This window comes from Tauraco erythrolophus, chromosome 17, assembly GCF_009769465.1.
Source record: "Tauraco erythrolophus isolate bTauEry1 chromosome 17, bTauEry1.pri, whole genome shotgun sequence".
NCBI classification, from domain to species: Eukaryota; Metazoa; Chordata; class Aves; order Musophagiformes; family Musophagidae; genus Tauraco; species Tauraco erythrolophus.
The window spans coordinates 3571442-3588256 of NC_141481.1; the positions used below are offsets into that span (position 1 = coordinate 3571442).

The 16815-nt window shown below is 40.4% G+C and overlaps 1 protein-coding gene across 1 annotated transcript in view; it reads right to left on the bottom strand.

Moving 5' to 3' along the window:
• Nucleotides 1–366: 366 nt before the first annotated feature.
• The window catches only part of APOLTP (apolipoprotein lipid transfer particle homolog), a 103439-nt gene continuing 86990 nt past the window's right edge, over nt 367–16815 (bottom strand). Inside the window, 15 exon segments of the mRNA XM_086622476.1 lie at nt 367–518; nt 4528–4667; nt 5051–5170; nt 6802–6911; nt 7586–7775; nt 8273–8475; nt 9541–9725; nt 10136–10233; nt 10924–10974; nt 10977–11110; nt 12034–12238; nt 12462–12602; nt 13207–13391; nt 14713–14878; nt 15991–16155. Of these exon segments, the coding sequence (XP_086478602.1) occupies nt 503–518; nt 4528–4667; nt 5051–5170; nt 6802–6911; nt 7586–7775; nt 8273–8475; nt 9541–9725; nt 10136–10233; nt 10924–10974; nt 10977–11110; nt 12034–12238; nt 12462–12602; nt 13207–13391; nt 14713–14878; nt 15991–16155 (2109 nt within the window). The 3' untranslated portion in view covers nt 367–502.

Genomic DNA, 16815 nt, shown 5'->3' on the forward strand with positions numbered 1-16815 from the left:
TGGAAAAAGGTAGCTTTCTCCAGAATTTACTTGAACAGTCATGTTTCAGATCTGGAGAAGACAGCAGTCAGTACCTCTACGCAGGTTCAAAGCTGATACGCTGCTTTCACAGAGTAGCCCACTTGTACTAATCCGAGCTGGAAAAGACCTTTTGATAGCTTTTAAATGTGTTTATGTTATGGTTCAAGGCTTGTGAAGAGGCAGCTTTGTCACTGAATGGGAGAATTTTTTTAAAGTAATTGATACGCTTATGTCCAATTACTTCTGGTTGATTATTGTTTTTTGTCACCATAGTGAAATAATTCCTCTTGCCCTCAGGTTTTTGGGCGAAAAGCTTTCCTGATATACTATATATGCTTCATTATGTTCATAGTCCTAACACGTAATTCACTCACACTATTACTGTTCTGCCTACCGTTGCTTCTAGCTTGTCTACCTAAAGTAGCTGTTCAATTTTGGATGCTGAAGGGGTTCTTCTGTCTTCAGGGCTGGTGTCTGCCGTTCAGAACGGGCTCAAGCTGAAATGAAGAAGAGATGAAATCCAGTTAAGTGGTTAGTAAGTACTTGAAGGATAGAAAGTAACAAGTGACGTAATTCAAGCTGTTATGATGCTGAATTACAAGAAATGTATGAAGAGAAAAATAGCATCAAACATATTTATGACATTTTCAAAAAGCTATGGGAAAAAGCATCCTAGCATTTAAGATGAAATTTTATCTTAGATAAGCTAAATTTAAATAAAGATGTAAGGGTTTTTTTTATGTTTGAAGGTAAACTCACATTTATGAGGAAAAGAGCAGCGTAACTAAGGTTCATGGGATTTGGCTAGTTCAGCTATCCAGCGGAAGATCCTTGACAAGAAAGAATTTCTAGACAGTAGTGCAGAGGTAGCTATTACTGACTAAAATGTTCTCTTTTGTTCTCATGACCTTAGATGGCTGTCGGGTATGATGCGTGACTAGCCTGGCCGTTACACTTTCACAATATCAAACCTACTTCTCCCTTACTGCAGTTTGGCCTGTTACATTTCCTGCTCTTCAGCCTGTTTACGTAGTTAAGGACTTAACTCATGTCCTTCATCAGCCCTTCAGTTTTTTTCCCCACAGAGAGACCTCTGAACTTTTCTTGACTGTTTCCCAACTTTACTAAAACATGGTTTTCAAAACTGGATGCATAAAATAAGCTGGACAGAGAAAAATTACTTCTTGTCTTAAATGTATTTATTCATGTGTACACCCCCAGTATATTTTGCTTGTTTAATAGCATGTTTTGATAGCATGTTACTGTTAACTGAGCTTGTGATCCGTGGTAATGCTAATCCCTTTCCTCAGAAATGGAATAATGTAAATGTCCTGGTTTTAGCAGGATTCCTTATGCTCAAGGACCTGGGTGCATTTGGTGGATGATGTGGGATGTGTACCTCAAGGGGATTTGATTTTGGGTGAGAATAGCCAAAGAATTAGATTGTATGATGTCAATTGCTATATAACCCTGTCACTGTATGTCAGCACTACTATAGTTGCTATACGGTAAGAATCATCCAGATTAATGAGCTTTGATGAAACTGAGCAAAGTGCAGCAGTGATGGAACCAGAACTGGCTTCAGCATGCAACAATCCAGCGCCACTCACCATTGCTCCTGCTCTGAAAGACTGTTGAGACAGAGGGAGGCCAGTCATGGACCAAATTAACGGCCATCTCAGAGGGATGGCCTATAGACCATAGGGAATGGTATCTGTGTGTTGTATCAAAAGACAGGAAAAGTGGTGGTGATTAAGCGGAATGTATTGGAAAGTGCAGGACCTGGGCATGATGTAGGTGGTATAGCGTCAGGGGTGGATAGTGTCCTGGTTTTGACTGGGATAGAGTTAATTTTCTCTCTAGTAGCTGGTATAGTGCTGTGTTTGGGAGTTGCTATGAGAGTGATGCTGATAACACACTGATGGGTGAGTTGTTACTTAGCAGTGCTTTAAGTCAAGGACTTGTCAGCTTCCCATGCTCTGCCAGTGCGGAGGTGCAAAAGAATCTGGCAGGGAGCAGAGCCTGGGCAGCCGACCCAGACTGGCCAAAGGGTATTCCATCCCATGTGACGTGAAGCTCAGTATATAAATGGGAAAGTAAGCCAGAGGGCCACTCCTTGGGAACTGGGTGGGTGTTGGTTGCTGGGTGCTGAGCAATTGCATTGTGCATCACTTGTTTTATATATTATTTATTAGTCCCTTCTTGTTCTGTCCTATTCACTGTCTTTATATCAACTCACAAATTTTACTTTTTTTTTTCCAATTCTCTACCCATCCCACTGAGAGGGGGAGAGTGAGCGAAGGGCTGTGTGGTGATTAGCTGCCTGCCGGGTTAAACCTCAACAGTAAACTGGCAGCACTGACTGACTTCAATCTTTTGGCTACCAAGCCATTCTAAAACTCTGTTTTGAACTGAACATTCAGGCTCAGATTTAACAAAACTTGTCTCTGTATTTCATGTTTGTATGTTGAAGAGTTTTAAAAACTACTGGAGCTAAAAACCACTTACTGCTTATAAGATACTACTCAGAAATTTCATGGCTGGCTACTGCTTACACGGTGGTGAACTGAATACATAAGGCAGATGGCATGTAGCATTATTCCTGCATCTGGGAGTGTCGGCATGCGATGCACGCACTTACATATTGAGTGTTGTTCTTCTAGGTTTATTATTTTATGGCTAACACAATGATCTGCAAAGATAGTTATTCCCTTCCATGGTGGGTGAGAATTTAGCAAATACGGGTAAATATTTTTTTTAAGCATACCACAACTATGTTTGCAGTCACCATATCACTCTTTTGAGGTGGTAGTGAGTTTACCAATGCAAATGAATAACATTTCATGGCATATATTAACAAACCCGCCCTATTTTCTCATTACCAAGCCTTCGCCAAGCATGAAGCATAAGTTAGGTTTGTAAACCCAAGTGCTTCAGTCCATGCAAAAGCATAATTGGCTCTTCTGCATGATTCTATCATTTACTTAAGAGTAAATGTTTTCATTGCAGTCTTGTAATCTTAAGTTATTACTTGGGCAAGCGTATCAGTAATTAGTATGACAGTAATTTGTATGTGTGTTTCCTTTAATGTTCTCGTTCAATGAAAAGATAGAAGCATACAGCAAATTTCAGAGAAGGCTTTGTCCTTTTTTTGGTCTAAACTAAGAAATAACATAATGCAGATTAATAAAAGAGTAAGTTTTGGCGATGTTCTTGGTCACTTATCTTCAGACAGCAATATGTGAATAGTTAACAATACTAATTCAGTGGTACAAGTTAGCACTGTTTATGTATCGTGATTTATATAGCAATTTGTGGTCAATAAATAGTCAGTTCAAAGAAGGTACTGTATGCAGAATATCCAATGGAGACAGAGTTTAATAACAAAAACCTGTAGAAAAGATGTATAGTGCAAAAAATTTGTGAATATACATAATACAGAAAATGGCTAAAATACAGCCACTATCATCCTTCCAGTTTCAGATTGCTGCAGTTATCCAGCAGCAATAGCCATTTCTTCTTTAGGTGTTAAACTGCAAAACTGCAAAGGAGTTGGACTGCGGTAAGATAACGCGTGCTGGAAATGGCAACCGTACAGGTGAACTGTGCAGTAACGGCAGTAACGCTGCAGTAATAATGATGCAGTAACTCTGAAGAAAGTAAATAAGAGGGAACTAAATTTTAAGCTGTGGACTTACTTATACAGGTTTTTTCTTTACACAAGAAGAATTGTTTCCTTAAAATTCTGCACTTACCAATACACATACAGTTGGCAGAACACAAGACTCCTGTCTCTTGAGGAGTAACTATCCTACTTTAGTTTCTGCAGCAACGTGCAATGCAGCAGCATGTGCACCTTCACCAAGAAATGTGAGGATCCATAACTAATTTGCACAGTAACAACAGAAATGGGCAAGGATTGTAATGCCAAAACGTCAAGCCAGCACTACTGCTCTTTTCAGGTTTTCCAGCTTTGTCTGTGTTTCTAAACAGATTCCCAGAAGATGGCTATCCGGATGGCAGCTGTATTAAAATGCAAGTATTGATAATCTTGAAATTAAGTTTAAAGATAGATTTCATTAAAAGAGACTGAAAAGTACAAAAATAGATCACTGAATATGTTCAGTGTGTCTATATAATATATATTACTGTTAATATGAATCTAAATGCATTATCCAGACAAAAACCAGATTGAAACAAAAGTAGTATCTGAGAAGCGGAAGTCCTACGGGCAATCACACCATGTTCTGCAAGTGTCCTTCTGCCTCCTGCTACATAGCACATTGGGAGGAAATAAGGCATCAGATCAAGAATGAGATGAGTTATGGCGTGCTGCTGGGTGAGATGACAGACAAGGAGCAAAAGAATCCAGGAATAGGATCATTTTTGCTCACACCCATAGTCAGATCCATTAGTTTTATTTTCTCCTGTGCTCTTGAATAACAGACATGTAAGTACTGGAGCAATGCAGTCGGAATATTCAGGATGAAAAGAAATGAAACTTACCACTGAGGGGGAATTTCCACGGGGACAAAGTTTCGATGGCACAAATGAACGAAGGCTGCAGCGAGACTGCAGGCGGCCTTCAGCTCGTGCAATTCACAGGTGTCGTGCATACACATACTGTAGAACGGGGCAGGGTCCACCTTGAACACAGAGCGGGTTTGTCAGAGCAGAGACAGCAGTCTGGTGATACACCTGCAGGTGAACTGAAAAGGAAGTTTCATTTGTCTCTCCCTCCCCCCTGCTCCTTGTAAGGACTGTTCACAAACCTTTATTCCTCATATTGAGCAGTTTATTAGTAGTTCCAAATTCTATACCTGTATGCTAAAGAGTGGTGCAAAGTCATGCCACTATTTCGTGCATGTCGAGGACCTTACTCTATATTTACGGTGACAGAATTGTTGTTCTGATCACTTGTCGAGTTATTGGCAACTACACCTCTCTATGCTTGCAACCATGATAGGTCCTCCTGTGCAGTATGACACGGGTACTCAGGGAGTCCTTTGGCGGCGGCGGTTATACTTACAACTTTGAAGCAGTTCCTAAGAAGCGAATGCGATTCTGCAAAAAACACTTCACAGACTTTTTGCTTAGCTGTAACTGGACATGGCTTCACTTTCTTCTGTACGAGACTGCACTTGTTCACCTGGGAAGACAGAATTTATCAAGTTGGTTTTTTTTTTGTTGTTATGTTGTTGTTTTTTTTAAAAACAACAGTGTAGTGTGAATTCTTCAGGTTTCCAGTGTGAGCTGGTTTGAAGGAAGATAAGAGCAGCTCACTACGCTGCTCTGAATAACATTTATTGTTCATTAATACTGAGAAGTATCTTGCACTCTTCATAAACAAAAATGCATGTCTCATAAATATTACAGATTATAGACATTGTTTCCTTTTTCCATTGATTTTGTTATTCACTGAAGGATTTTGGTGTGTGGCTGCTGGCATAGTAAGTAGTCAGCTAATAGTCTTAACTTCTATTATATGTGACAGATGAGAGTTGTGCTTTTTTACTCAATCTTTTTGTTAGGAGAAAAAAAATCTTTATAGCCTTGCTGGGTTATTCATAGGTAATAACAAGAAGGTGTTAAAGAAAAAAACCCAAAACTGGAGATCCCTACAATTACAAGCATTTTTGGACAATAAAACGAGAATGGATTTTTGCTGTACGTGGTTCAGGTAAGGTCCCTTAGTTGATGATACCAAATATTAACAGAACTAGTAATGAGCAGCATTTGCTAAAATGTCTTAGGATTTGATTTGGCTGAACACTGGTTTTAGTACTCTGTATCAGATCAGCAACTTACTATTTTCTTAATGAGTATTTCCTGGGAAATCTTTATAAGCAAGAGTTAACTCAAGTTATTTTAATTACTAAGAAAAATTAACTGCCAGTTTAACCTCTCACATAACCCTCATCTGCAGGAATCGGACCTCTGCAGTTTCCTTATTACCTCCTAATTTTGTCGAGCAGCTGATTTTGGTCAGTTGTATTCACAAATGCTTATGTACACCTGCAAGTTTTATTTAGCTTATTTTCAGCTCAAGATAAATTACGTTAATTAAGGTTAAATCTCTTCAAAGCAAAGAGGTATAACATTACTGGTATAAGAGTAAAAGAGTTACAACATTTAAGACAGTTATAGGAAGTCCTTTTACGCAAGTTAGTAACTGAATCGGTCACAGCTAATTCTCAAAAAAAAAGTCTCAGCACTTTGAGGATGGAGAGCAACTTTACTAGTTACTGGTTTCTAAACTTTTATTCCTTGATAAGATGAAAAGTAGGAAGAACAAAAAAAACCCCACACAATAAATCAAGAGGCTCAATATACCCAGCTACAACAAGCAGCTCTAAAGAAAACTTTGAGGGAAAACTTCCTGGTAAAAACTCTGGCCTGACTGATGAACATATGGATTTGTCCCAGACCAAGCACGACCTGACTCTGCACTCCAGAAAGAGGTGTTCTAAGTATGAAAACATCAAAGATGCTTGGTTCCAGCATCAGTTTCTTCTAATAGCAGAAGCAGCCTCCATATTTTACCTTACCACTTAGGCCAAAAATGCTCACTGCCTATCTACAGGGAATTCTCGTATGGTTATTAGCGAATACGGGCAACTTTTTCCCTGGTTAAACACAGGAAAACAAATTATATACAGTATGCTGCTGTTTTCACTATCTAGCTTTAGTTCATCCAAGCCAAAATAGTATGTCACATTTGCCCTTCATGCTCCAGCACCACTGGTACTCTGCACAGAAAGCAGCCCTTCAGCACGTTACCTGCCAGCTCTGTGTGAACTCTTGCACATTGTCAGTGAAGGAACGATTAGGAAGTATCCATTCGTTTCCAGCTTCGTTATCATTGGTACCAAAAAGCCCAGCTGAAATACCTGGAATGAAATTGAAATGGAGTAAAATAGTAGTTGCCAGGAGGAGACCCAGGAAAATTGTAGAAGCTGTCTCTGGGCTCTGATTACTCTGTACAGCAGAGCTCAGCTGTATTGCGGAAGAGGGAAAATATGCCCAGGCATCCATTGTGGACTTTCCTCAAGCTGCATTGCCATCTTGTTTGTTAGCTGTTCATTTGCTTCTCCTTACCAGTTAAAAGCATCGTATCCATTCTCTGCTAATCTCAGGGGTCTGAGTTTTAGACTAGTGTGGGGAATGGATTCTAAGCATATCGAAAACTCTGGAAGCTTTTAGACCTCCCTCTTTCGTGCTCTTGCAGGTTTGGCAAGATAGGCCTGCTATAGAGCAGTGACTCTCCGAGAGGGTTTGGGGTTGGGCTGCCTGCATTACCTTGACCCCCTGTTTCTATCTGCAGTATTGCACTGATAAAATAGTAACCCCAGTAAACACTTGCTGTTCTTACTGGAATGACACTCACCATGCTTCATTTGGCAATAGCCAGGAATGCCTAAGGGCTATTTCCCAGGCTGTGTGTAAATGGAGAGGGGAAAAGCAAGTGAAAGACACTCCACATGCTGGTACTACAGGTGATGATAATTTGGAGCTGTAGAGAAAATGACTCACAGCTGGCAAAAGCTGTGTGATCCACACTTACCATGGTGCCAGCCAGCCAGCGTCAGAGTACAGAGGTCGTGCTGGAAATCACAAACGACAGAAACTCCTTTCTGATTAGACACTTCTATTTTGTTGGTTTCTCTCCTTGAATTAGTGGTATTCTTTTCCAGGGCTTGATCCAGTCCTTGGCAGTTCTCTTCCATAAAGGAAAAGTTATACATCTTGGATACCTGCTTTAAAAGGAAAATGCAATGTCAAATATGACACAAGTTCAACTTTGCTCAGCCCAGAGTTAGGGAATAAGAACAGGTTTGTGTTAAACTTCTGAAAGAGCAGGAAAGCACAACGCCTCCCAGGCACAGTACGGCTACGGGCCCAGTTTTTCTCCAGACCTCGCTAACTGCCATTCTTAGAGACCATGTAAGGGGAAAGCTGAAAAGTTCGTTGAGAGCAGAGAGGCAGCCCTTGACTTAAAAACTGTTTTTGTTTTGGGGAGTGATGTCCTGATGAAAAAGTGGTTACTTTCTAGCACTGACATCTGAGAGCTGTTCTGAGCTATGGTTTGAGCATTAATACATGAATATTTTGAAGACTTATTTTTTCTTTCTTTTTTTTTGTTGGTTGGGTTTTTTGTTTGTTTTGGGGAGTTTTGTCGGTTTTTTTTAGTTGGTGAGTTGAAGATAATTTCTGGCCTGGAAAGGAAGAATGTTTCACTTTCCCCTCCTACCTTCAGTCTCGGGTAGATGTTGATCACAGTCTGGTTCATCTCCACGTACAGTGATCTTGAGTTACTAGTCTCCTTGTTTAGTATTATGGTGAAAGTATTGTGAACAAAATCCTTGGCAAGAAGTACACTGCACTTCGATGCCAAATCATAAATTTTTCCATCAAAAGTCATAAGATGCTTGGTCCCCATTAACATAGCATGATCTAGAGAACAATATTTCAGAAGAAACACCAGTGAGTTTTCTACACAGCAGCAAGTGCTGTGCTACTACTTGCATACTGCAACACAAACAGCTGCTGGCTGGAATGCTCTTAAAATAATTTCTCAAGCTGTTATTACATTGTAATTAGTTACAAGTTGCTCTGCAACAAAAATTTCTCCAGAAAGGAAACAATCTAATAATGTATTTTTCATTATGGATCTACTTGAGTGTCCCAAAACTTTCAGAAACATGTATTAGGATTCAAAGCTCATCTTGATTTATAGTCATGCTACTTGATAGTCGTATGTTTAAGTGCCGCCTTATACACACGCATTGTACGCTCCTGTGCAGAAAACAGCAAAAATATTGTCTCAAGAAATACCCTGCCAAACCAGACCATCAAACAGAGCTGCCATTCCGGAAACCCTGCTGATGTATCACTGAACTATTTGGTGACTAGAGTCTACTTTCAGCACCCTCCGTTGTGCCTCCCTACTGGGAGGAAGTCATTAAAAATGGCTTTTTCTGGAAAAGCCATTATCTACAAGGGACAGTGGTTACTGTTAATGCAGCCTTTTAGCATTTAGCAATGCTTTTTCAGGTAATATTGTCTCCAAAGTTTGGGCAGGGCTGAGCTTTTTCATCCTTGAATCAACAGAAGTGATGTCACCTGTTTCAAAATATGGACAAAGCCTCCATGGCAGGACCCAGGCCCACCAGGTATAAACTGGCATTGAACCACAGTATCAACTCACAAGAGCACAGAGATAAGACAGATAAATGCCACCTGCTGATTTCCAGTCTCAACAGTGGAAATTGTACAGTTACAAAACTTGCATGAATATTAAGTAGAGGAGTGTTTATTGCACGCCAGCTTTACCCAAAGTGTGGTATTATACATACAATTATTGTTTTACAAGAAAGACTATATATGAAGTTTATAGGAAAATTATTAATTAGCAACCATCTCTATGTAAACTAGTATTCCAAATACGATTTGTAAAATTTAGAACTAAGTGGAAATAGACCCAGTTACAAAACACAGCAGCAGTTTGAAAGGGCTTACGTTCAAAGGGAGTCTCCATCATCCGCCGTTTGAATCTGTAATACTCTGCAACTATGTTGATATTGTAGAGGTCTTGGAGGGGCCTCATTAGCTTTTCTTCAACGAGATAATTAGTAATATTTGCCAGATCAAGGGAGCGGTCTGCCTTAGGAAGTACTGGCAGTTTTACTGCCACTGAACAGTTCCTGTAGAATACAAACAAAACAGCATGTGCCCTTATCAGCTAAGCTGATGAAATGCAGTTGCTTTATTATTAGAAATGTGGAAATGAAATATTCTTAAGAACTGTAGTCTGGTTAGAACGGGAAAATAAAGACACCCCATGGCTAAGACCAGCAATGCACCATGCCATATAAGGCCGGTTAGCATAGTTATTGCTGTTCTGTTTGCTGCTGAGTAGCTTCTTTTGAAATGCAGCCTGTCTTGGTAGCCAACAAAAATGAACCTGATGATGTGATGTCATGTGCCCAAAGCAAAGAATGGTCGGGTGGTTGCCCACAACCCTCAGCACACAAGCTGGTATGAAGGCTAACTCCACACACATCCATTTAGAATGCTACTCGGCAGCAGGGATCCTGCAATAAACACTGATTACCTGGCTGAAAAACTGTAAAGGTTGAGTAAGGGCTTCCGGATCTTGCTCACAGCTCTGGAAAACATGGCCTCTGCCCACCTGAGCATCTGCTGGGTAGTCTATTGGAGAGCCAGAAAAGGAGATTACAAAAATGAGTTCAGGATGGCTTCAGAGCAGAGTCAGTACTCGATAATGAGTTTTAAGGCAATAGTCAGTGAAACAGCACGTTGGTCTCTCTGGCATTTGTAACTTGCCTGACAGTACCTTGTCATTTAGAGGTCCAGAGGACAGACACTAGTCACTACAGCAACAAATAATGGACAGAAATATATCCTTCCTGAAATAACATTACTTAAAGCATACCAATACTTCACTAATTAATGTGCTTCAGTAGCTTGCAAAGGATTGATATTTTTGTTACTATAAATTGGTACAATGAAATAGCCTTTATGCTCTTTATTTCAACTAGAAAAGCCCAACTATTTGTACATTATTCATTGGAATCACAATCCCTCCTCTCTATGCAAGAAATGCAAAAGCTACATGAATGACTGCTGCTGCTGTGATTTCAACCAAAACCAGTAAAACAACTCCTCTTCTAGCTGGAAAAGTACTGCTTTCAAGGCAGGTCAAATGTTTCGCGAACAGTAAATTACCTGGGCACAAGCTTGTTATGCAGAAAGCTAAGCATGCTATTTCCATAAACAAAAACATTTCACTATTTTTGTGTATCCATCATTCAAAGCTCAGGATTAAATTTATAGGCTTTGTCTTTCAAACCATTAAAAATGGAGAACAGTTATACTAACCATATCCAAGCCTGCTTTCAGAACCTTTAATGCCACCTGGATTGGTTCCATTAGCCAAACATCTTTTACAATCCTGGGCAAAAAGCCTGGATTTTCTTCATGTACTCTTCTGTCTTCTCTTGCCAAACTTCATCCAGTGGCTTCAAGGTTACATCGTAGTAGGCATCCTTCAAAGTTGCTAATGGCTCTGAAGCAAGCACATTACATGAAACAAACCTTAGCTAGTGTATTACAAAGGGGCTGCTTTTTCGTTTCCCCACAGCTTCCAGCAGACGTGAAGGAGGGACACAGAAAACGTTTTTTTTGTTTCACAGCTGTGTGCGTGGACATGGTGCTATGAAAAACTGGGAGAGGCATTTAGCTATAACCGTGATCCACCCATACACCTTACATTACAAATGTATCGCTGCTTTCCAAGACACAGGTAAGGAATGCTTTGCAATATGCCACTGTCAGAGCTGTACAGCTCAACCTGCACCTGCTCAAGGCACAACAAGACAGTTTGGTCACAACTAATTTCAAACATGGTACATGAACTAAATCCCACTTTCAAGTGGGAAAAGTCTGGAGGTAAGTGAGGAGGAGGAGCCCAAAGTGAGGCTTTAATCTTGTGAGAACTGAAGGTTCTCTCAGCTAATTACAGAGAACCACACTTCTCAATGGTTTCAGTCTGGGCGATAGTCCAGCTGAACAGTGAATTAGTGGCTACTGGATAGACTTGGAAAAAACAGATCAAGTGAAATCCGATTAGTACAAGCATTCAAGCTCAAGGATGGATATGAACAGCCCTTTGGGAGGAAATGTTTGCCAGGGAACTGTTAGCAGAAATGCTTCAGCTTAAGAATTAGGGCTCTGTTCTCATTCAATTGAACGCCGACTCCTGTGTCCAAGAGAATGCCTCTTCAATGATTTCATCAGAAAGGTGGTCACACTGAGGTTACTTAGAGCTTATTGCATCAAGGCTCCCACTCGTAAACTAAGAGCCAAGGTCAGCACTTTTTGCTAGATCAAAATAGAAACATTTGTGCTGTTCAACATCTGTTCTATACAGTTTGTTTTGCCCTGCACTGACATTGTCCTTATTCTCCTTGCTTTGCGTGGTTTTCTTACTTTGCAATTCATTCTGCAGTTGCTGGACAACGTCTTGGATTTTACCCAGGTAAAGTGGGAGCTTGCTTCTCAGTATCTGCCTGATTCCACTTTGCTTCCACACCTGGGCAACAGCTCTACCTGCACTGTGGAGAAATCCTGCTGCCTTTTGCAAGGCTATCGAAGGCCAGCCAGCTGCTTCAGACAGGAAATCAACTTGCTGCACCTACAGTGGTTCCCAAAAAAGAATATCGAAATACACAGTGATCACAAGCAAAGCTTTGACTCCATTCCAAGGTAATTCTGAACTCTTCACTGTTGATGCAGAGATACAGGATCTTTACCATGAAACATGCTTTTCGTTTAAAATGCAGGTTAGTACAGGATTAACCATTTAGATGTTTGAGCAAAACAAAACAACTGCATGCAAAATAATGAATTTTAATTACACTGCATGAACATTTCATGATGCTTTCACAGACGATGCACAGATACTTACCGATCTTCTGAATCTCCGCATATCTGTCAAACTTCTTAATCTTCTCCACCAGTTTCGCTTTCAGAAAGCTCCCAACTTCATTCAGTTTGTACTGTGAGAAGATAAATAAAAACCTTGAATTTAAGATTTAGAATTTCTTATGCTGGGTCCAAATCACAAAGTCTGTACTAGTTTAAATGCTAGCAAAGATCCACAAGTGGCCTCCCATATCTCCAGGGAAATGACTCCTGTGTTATTCGGTGGTTAGAAATGGGAACAGAAGAGTCTGAGGATGAAAAACCAAAAAGCCTCGTCCAAGCTGAGAGTATGTGAAACTCTATTAGAACTAAAAGCATATTCAGGAATTCTAATCTTAGTTTTGTAATCAACATGCTGAGCAGCTCTGGCACATCACTGCTGCTCTTGCTTTATTTCCTTACCCTCTTCAGAGAATACACCCTTTCGGAGAGGGTCCCACATTTTTTATGCTTTCTGAGTATGGCTGAACTTTTTAATTCTCACCATGGTATCTTTTCACACCAAAGTGAAAAATAGCGTTACTGTAAGTTTAAAAATGGTGTAATTCTGGTGTTTGCCTGGTTACTCACCAGAACTCACACCTGAAGCCCACCTGGAAGATGCTCCAGCAAACTGACGAGATTAAACAGTATTTTGGAAAAATCACACTGCAATTAACTTCCACTGAAGGGTCTCACCTCAGCCTTAAGAATTGGATCCCCACATCCATGAGCCAGAAAACTCAAGCTTCCATTAACAGCTGCTAGGCTCATTTGTCCCATGTTTTCTTGCCTTTCGCCATTAATGTTGAGATAGGTATTAACAGTAGCCATCTGCTGCCCATCAGTACAAGCAGTGACTTCCATTCCTTCTTCCAAATCCCCTTAGAGAATGAAAAGAGCTTCATTTACAGGAACACTGACTAACAGACATTGTTTCAAAGTCAGCTTTTAAATTACTTAGATGATCAAACAGTGTCTGAGTGTGTTAGGTGTTTGTAGAAAAGAAGACAAGAGGAGATAAACGGGAGAAAATAAGATCAGTGCCAGCGTTTGATTTTTCACATGTGTGGCTTGTGAATGATTTACAAAGACAGATTTGCTACTGCAAAGCAAGCACTGGATTAATATAAATCTAAATAATTCTCTCAGTCACAGTGATTTACAGGCTTTTTTCTACTTTAAGTCTTACACTGCCCTTTGTTGCTGCTGTTTCAAAACTGCTTAGATCATAAATGAATGTGTGTCAGTCACTCATCCACCCACCACACGTAAGCTGTTTCTGCCCAAGCACTGACGAGCATAAGCAGAAATGGTTGGCAAAGTGCACGTAGAGTCTGGATTGAGAGAGTTGAGTTGAATCATATCTACAAACTCCTGACTTCAGCAATTCACAAACTAATGGTCTTAACCTCAAATAATCACAGCACTTACAAGTGAGGCCATGAACCTGAGAGAAATTCCACTGCCTGAGTGTGGAATAGCAAACCCTTAACTGAAACTAGGACCGGGCTTGTCAGCAGCATGAGTTTGAGATAACTGTCACACCACCAGATCTACCTGGTTTGCACACAAATCTAATGTAGCTGGAAGGTGGATACATCAGAAAGCACTTGCAGCAGGTCTCACTCCATCTAACTTTAGTCATCTAAAAGTTAGGCACAGCCTGAGCCAAAAGCCCTGTTTCCTCTCTGTTGTCAGTCAGAACTGACTGCCGTGGAGACAGTCACCTGCAGAGGGTGATTTCATACATGTGTTTCAGCATGGGGTAAAGTCAGCCTCTGGAGGTGCCTCTCTCTTTTCCTTCATTGATACTAGAATGTAATGATTATCTTAAACGAGGCACACAACTTTAAGATGGCTAAATCAAGATGAAAAGAGTCCTTTGATCACCATCTATTATAATCCTTCCCTGGCCAGTAATCATGCAAATGTCTCAAACTGACCTTTGTATAACAAGTTTTAAGCTTCAACTTTTCACTTGCAGAAAGACACTAGCTTGAATCGCCAAGAAACGGAGCCAGCTTGGCACTAGAGAGACACAGCTTTTCTTCCTGCCTCTTCATACCAATGACAGCTGTGAATCACAGAGTATCTCAAGTTGGAAGGGATCCACAAGGATCATCAAGTCCAACCCCCTGCTCCTTGCAGGACTCCCTAAAACTAAATCATACTACTAAAAGCATCATCTGTGAAGGTACGTACCTTTCAAATACCCCATGTAGTACTGGAAACACTCCTTTCCTTTAGAAGCAGCTACTTTTACTTTCTCTTCCTGATCAATAATTCCCTCCACCAGGACTTGGCTCTGAACGGATGAGGAAGTAGCAGTTCCTGTCAGGCCTAGCCAAATATCTTCAAAGGCTCTTAACTGCAGCCATAAAGGAAAAAACATTTATTCGAAGCCACCACACAGAATTAATGAATGTTCGGAGATGATGCTCAATTATCAGTGCTTCCCACGGAAGGGTAAGTAGTGAGGGAAATGTTTTCCAATGCTTGCGCACTACACAGGAGTTTCACTCTTAAGAGAGGCACAAGCATTAGGATGACTGGCTCAAGAGCTGAATGACTGGATAGCACAAGGCTTGTGGACAAAATTTTAATGGTAGCAATGAAAGAAACAGACTCTAATAGTCAATTCTCTGTGAGGCTGCTAATTGTGTCATTTATTCCAAAACGAAGAACAGAGAAAGCCCAAGTAGAGCAGCTGATATTTCTTTCATCTCCCTTTCTTCTAAAGAGAGAGAGAAAAATAACTCAGTATTTGTCTTAGCCTATTACTGATTAAATCATCATCATCTTGTTAAAGGGTGGCCTATTGTCTCAGTTAATTATGACTGACTACCCACATCCTTTCTAAGGCAGAGTTTGGATGATGCTGACCACATTACTTTTCTGCCTCACTGTTGCCACCATCTGCTCCACCACCTTACTCATTTCACAGAAAATTAAGAGCAAATGCAAAATAGAGGGGGAGAGAAAGGAAGATATTTGCTTCGGGATAAGTATCATATTAGCTGTTCTGTGCCTTTCTTAAGGCCAATTCTTTTTCCTGGCAAATGATGCTGTGTATGAGTCTCGCATTTTGTTTCCCTCTTTTTTTTTTCCCCACTATGGTGCAAAAAAAGATGCCTCACCAAACAGACCAGTCATGCCGAAGAAGGTGAGCTATAGTAACACGCAGCCTCTTAAAACTTTTATATACTCCAGCTGATAAACACTTCCTGCATTTGTCCCTGAGCTCTGCAGATAACTAATGCTGGTGCCCTCCTTTCTCTCTTGATCATATTGCATGTGCATCGCACAACTGCTCCTTCAAAAACAGAACTAAAGAAATCAGGAGTATTTTATGATGCCTGTACTTGCCTGCTGTTTTACAAGTCACTGGCTGCACCTGATCAGTTTGGAAGATAGATGGCAGTAGGCCTTTAAAAACGAAAAACCAAAATCCAGCGCCACTAAAATACAATAAAAACTCACTTCAATTTCCAAAGAATAGTTCTTCACATCAGCTGTACTCTGATTTTTTAAGGATACTCCAATCAACCCCTCATCTGTCCCATGATCAGCAAGGTGGAATCTGCCCTCTGACTGCAAAATGATGTCACCTCTGTTGAGCTGGTGTTTTCCAGAGAAAACAATTACCTAAGTGTGAACAAAAAAGGTGTTAAAGATTAATTCTTCCAAAGAACTGGGCCCTGCTTAGAGCAGTAAGAAGTTGTACAATGTTAGCATTCTCATGAAATTACACAACAAAGTGATGACCAAAACTTGGTAGTTTCAGAAACCAGCACATCCTCCTTCTCACAGCACTTACTTCATTACATCTTCAGTTTCTGTGGTACAACAAAGCATGTTAAGTGATTAAAGCCTCAGACAAGATAAACAGCTGTAGCACAACTACGTTTTATTAACACAAGTCAATTTTTTTTTATGTCTTATGCTTCCGAACTACTCTAGCTAGTCATTTTGATGCATGCCTTTGCAGAAAAGGATCGAAAAGAGTACAGAGGCACCTGATTTGAAGTGACATGCATATACATTTTTTGCATTATAAACAGGTGCTAACACACCTTGGTCTTGGAAAAGTTTTCACCGGCATCAGAATTTGGCTGCTGTTTCCCATTGCTAACAGGGTGTGACCTGCTCTGACAGTAAATGAGGAAACAAACTGTAATGCATTTTAGCCACTGGGAACCGGAAAGAGACCACGTTTACTACAATTTTGAAGTTTTGTGTTTGTTGTGAATACCTATAGGCAAGCCTGGGGTCCAGTGTGCACCTAAAGAAGATCATGGATGGGTC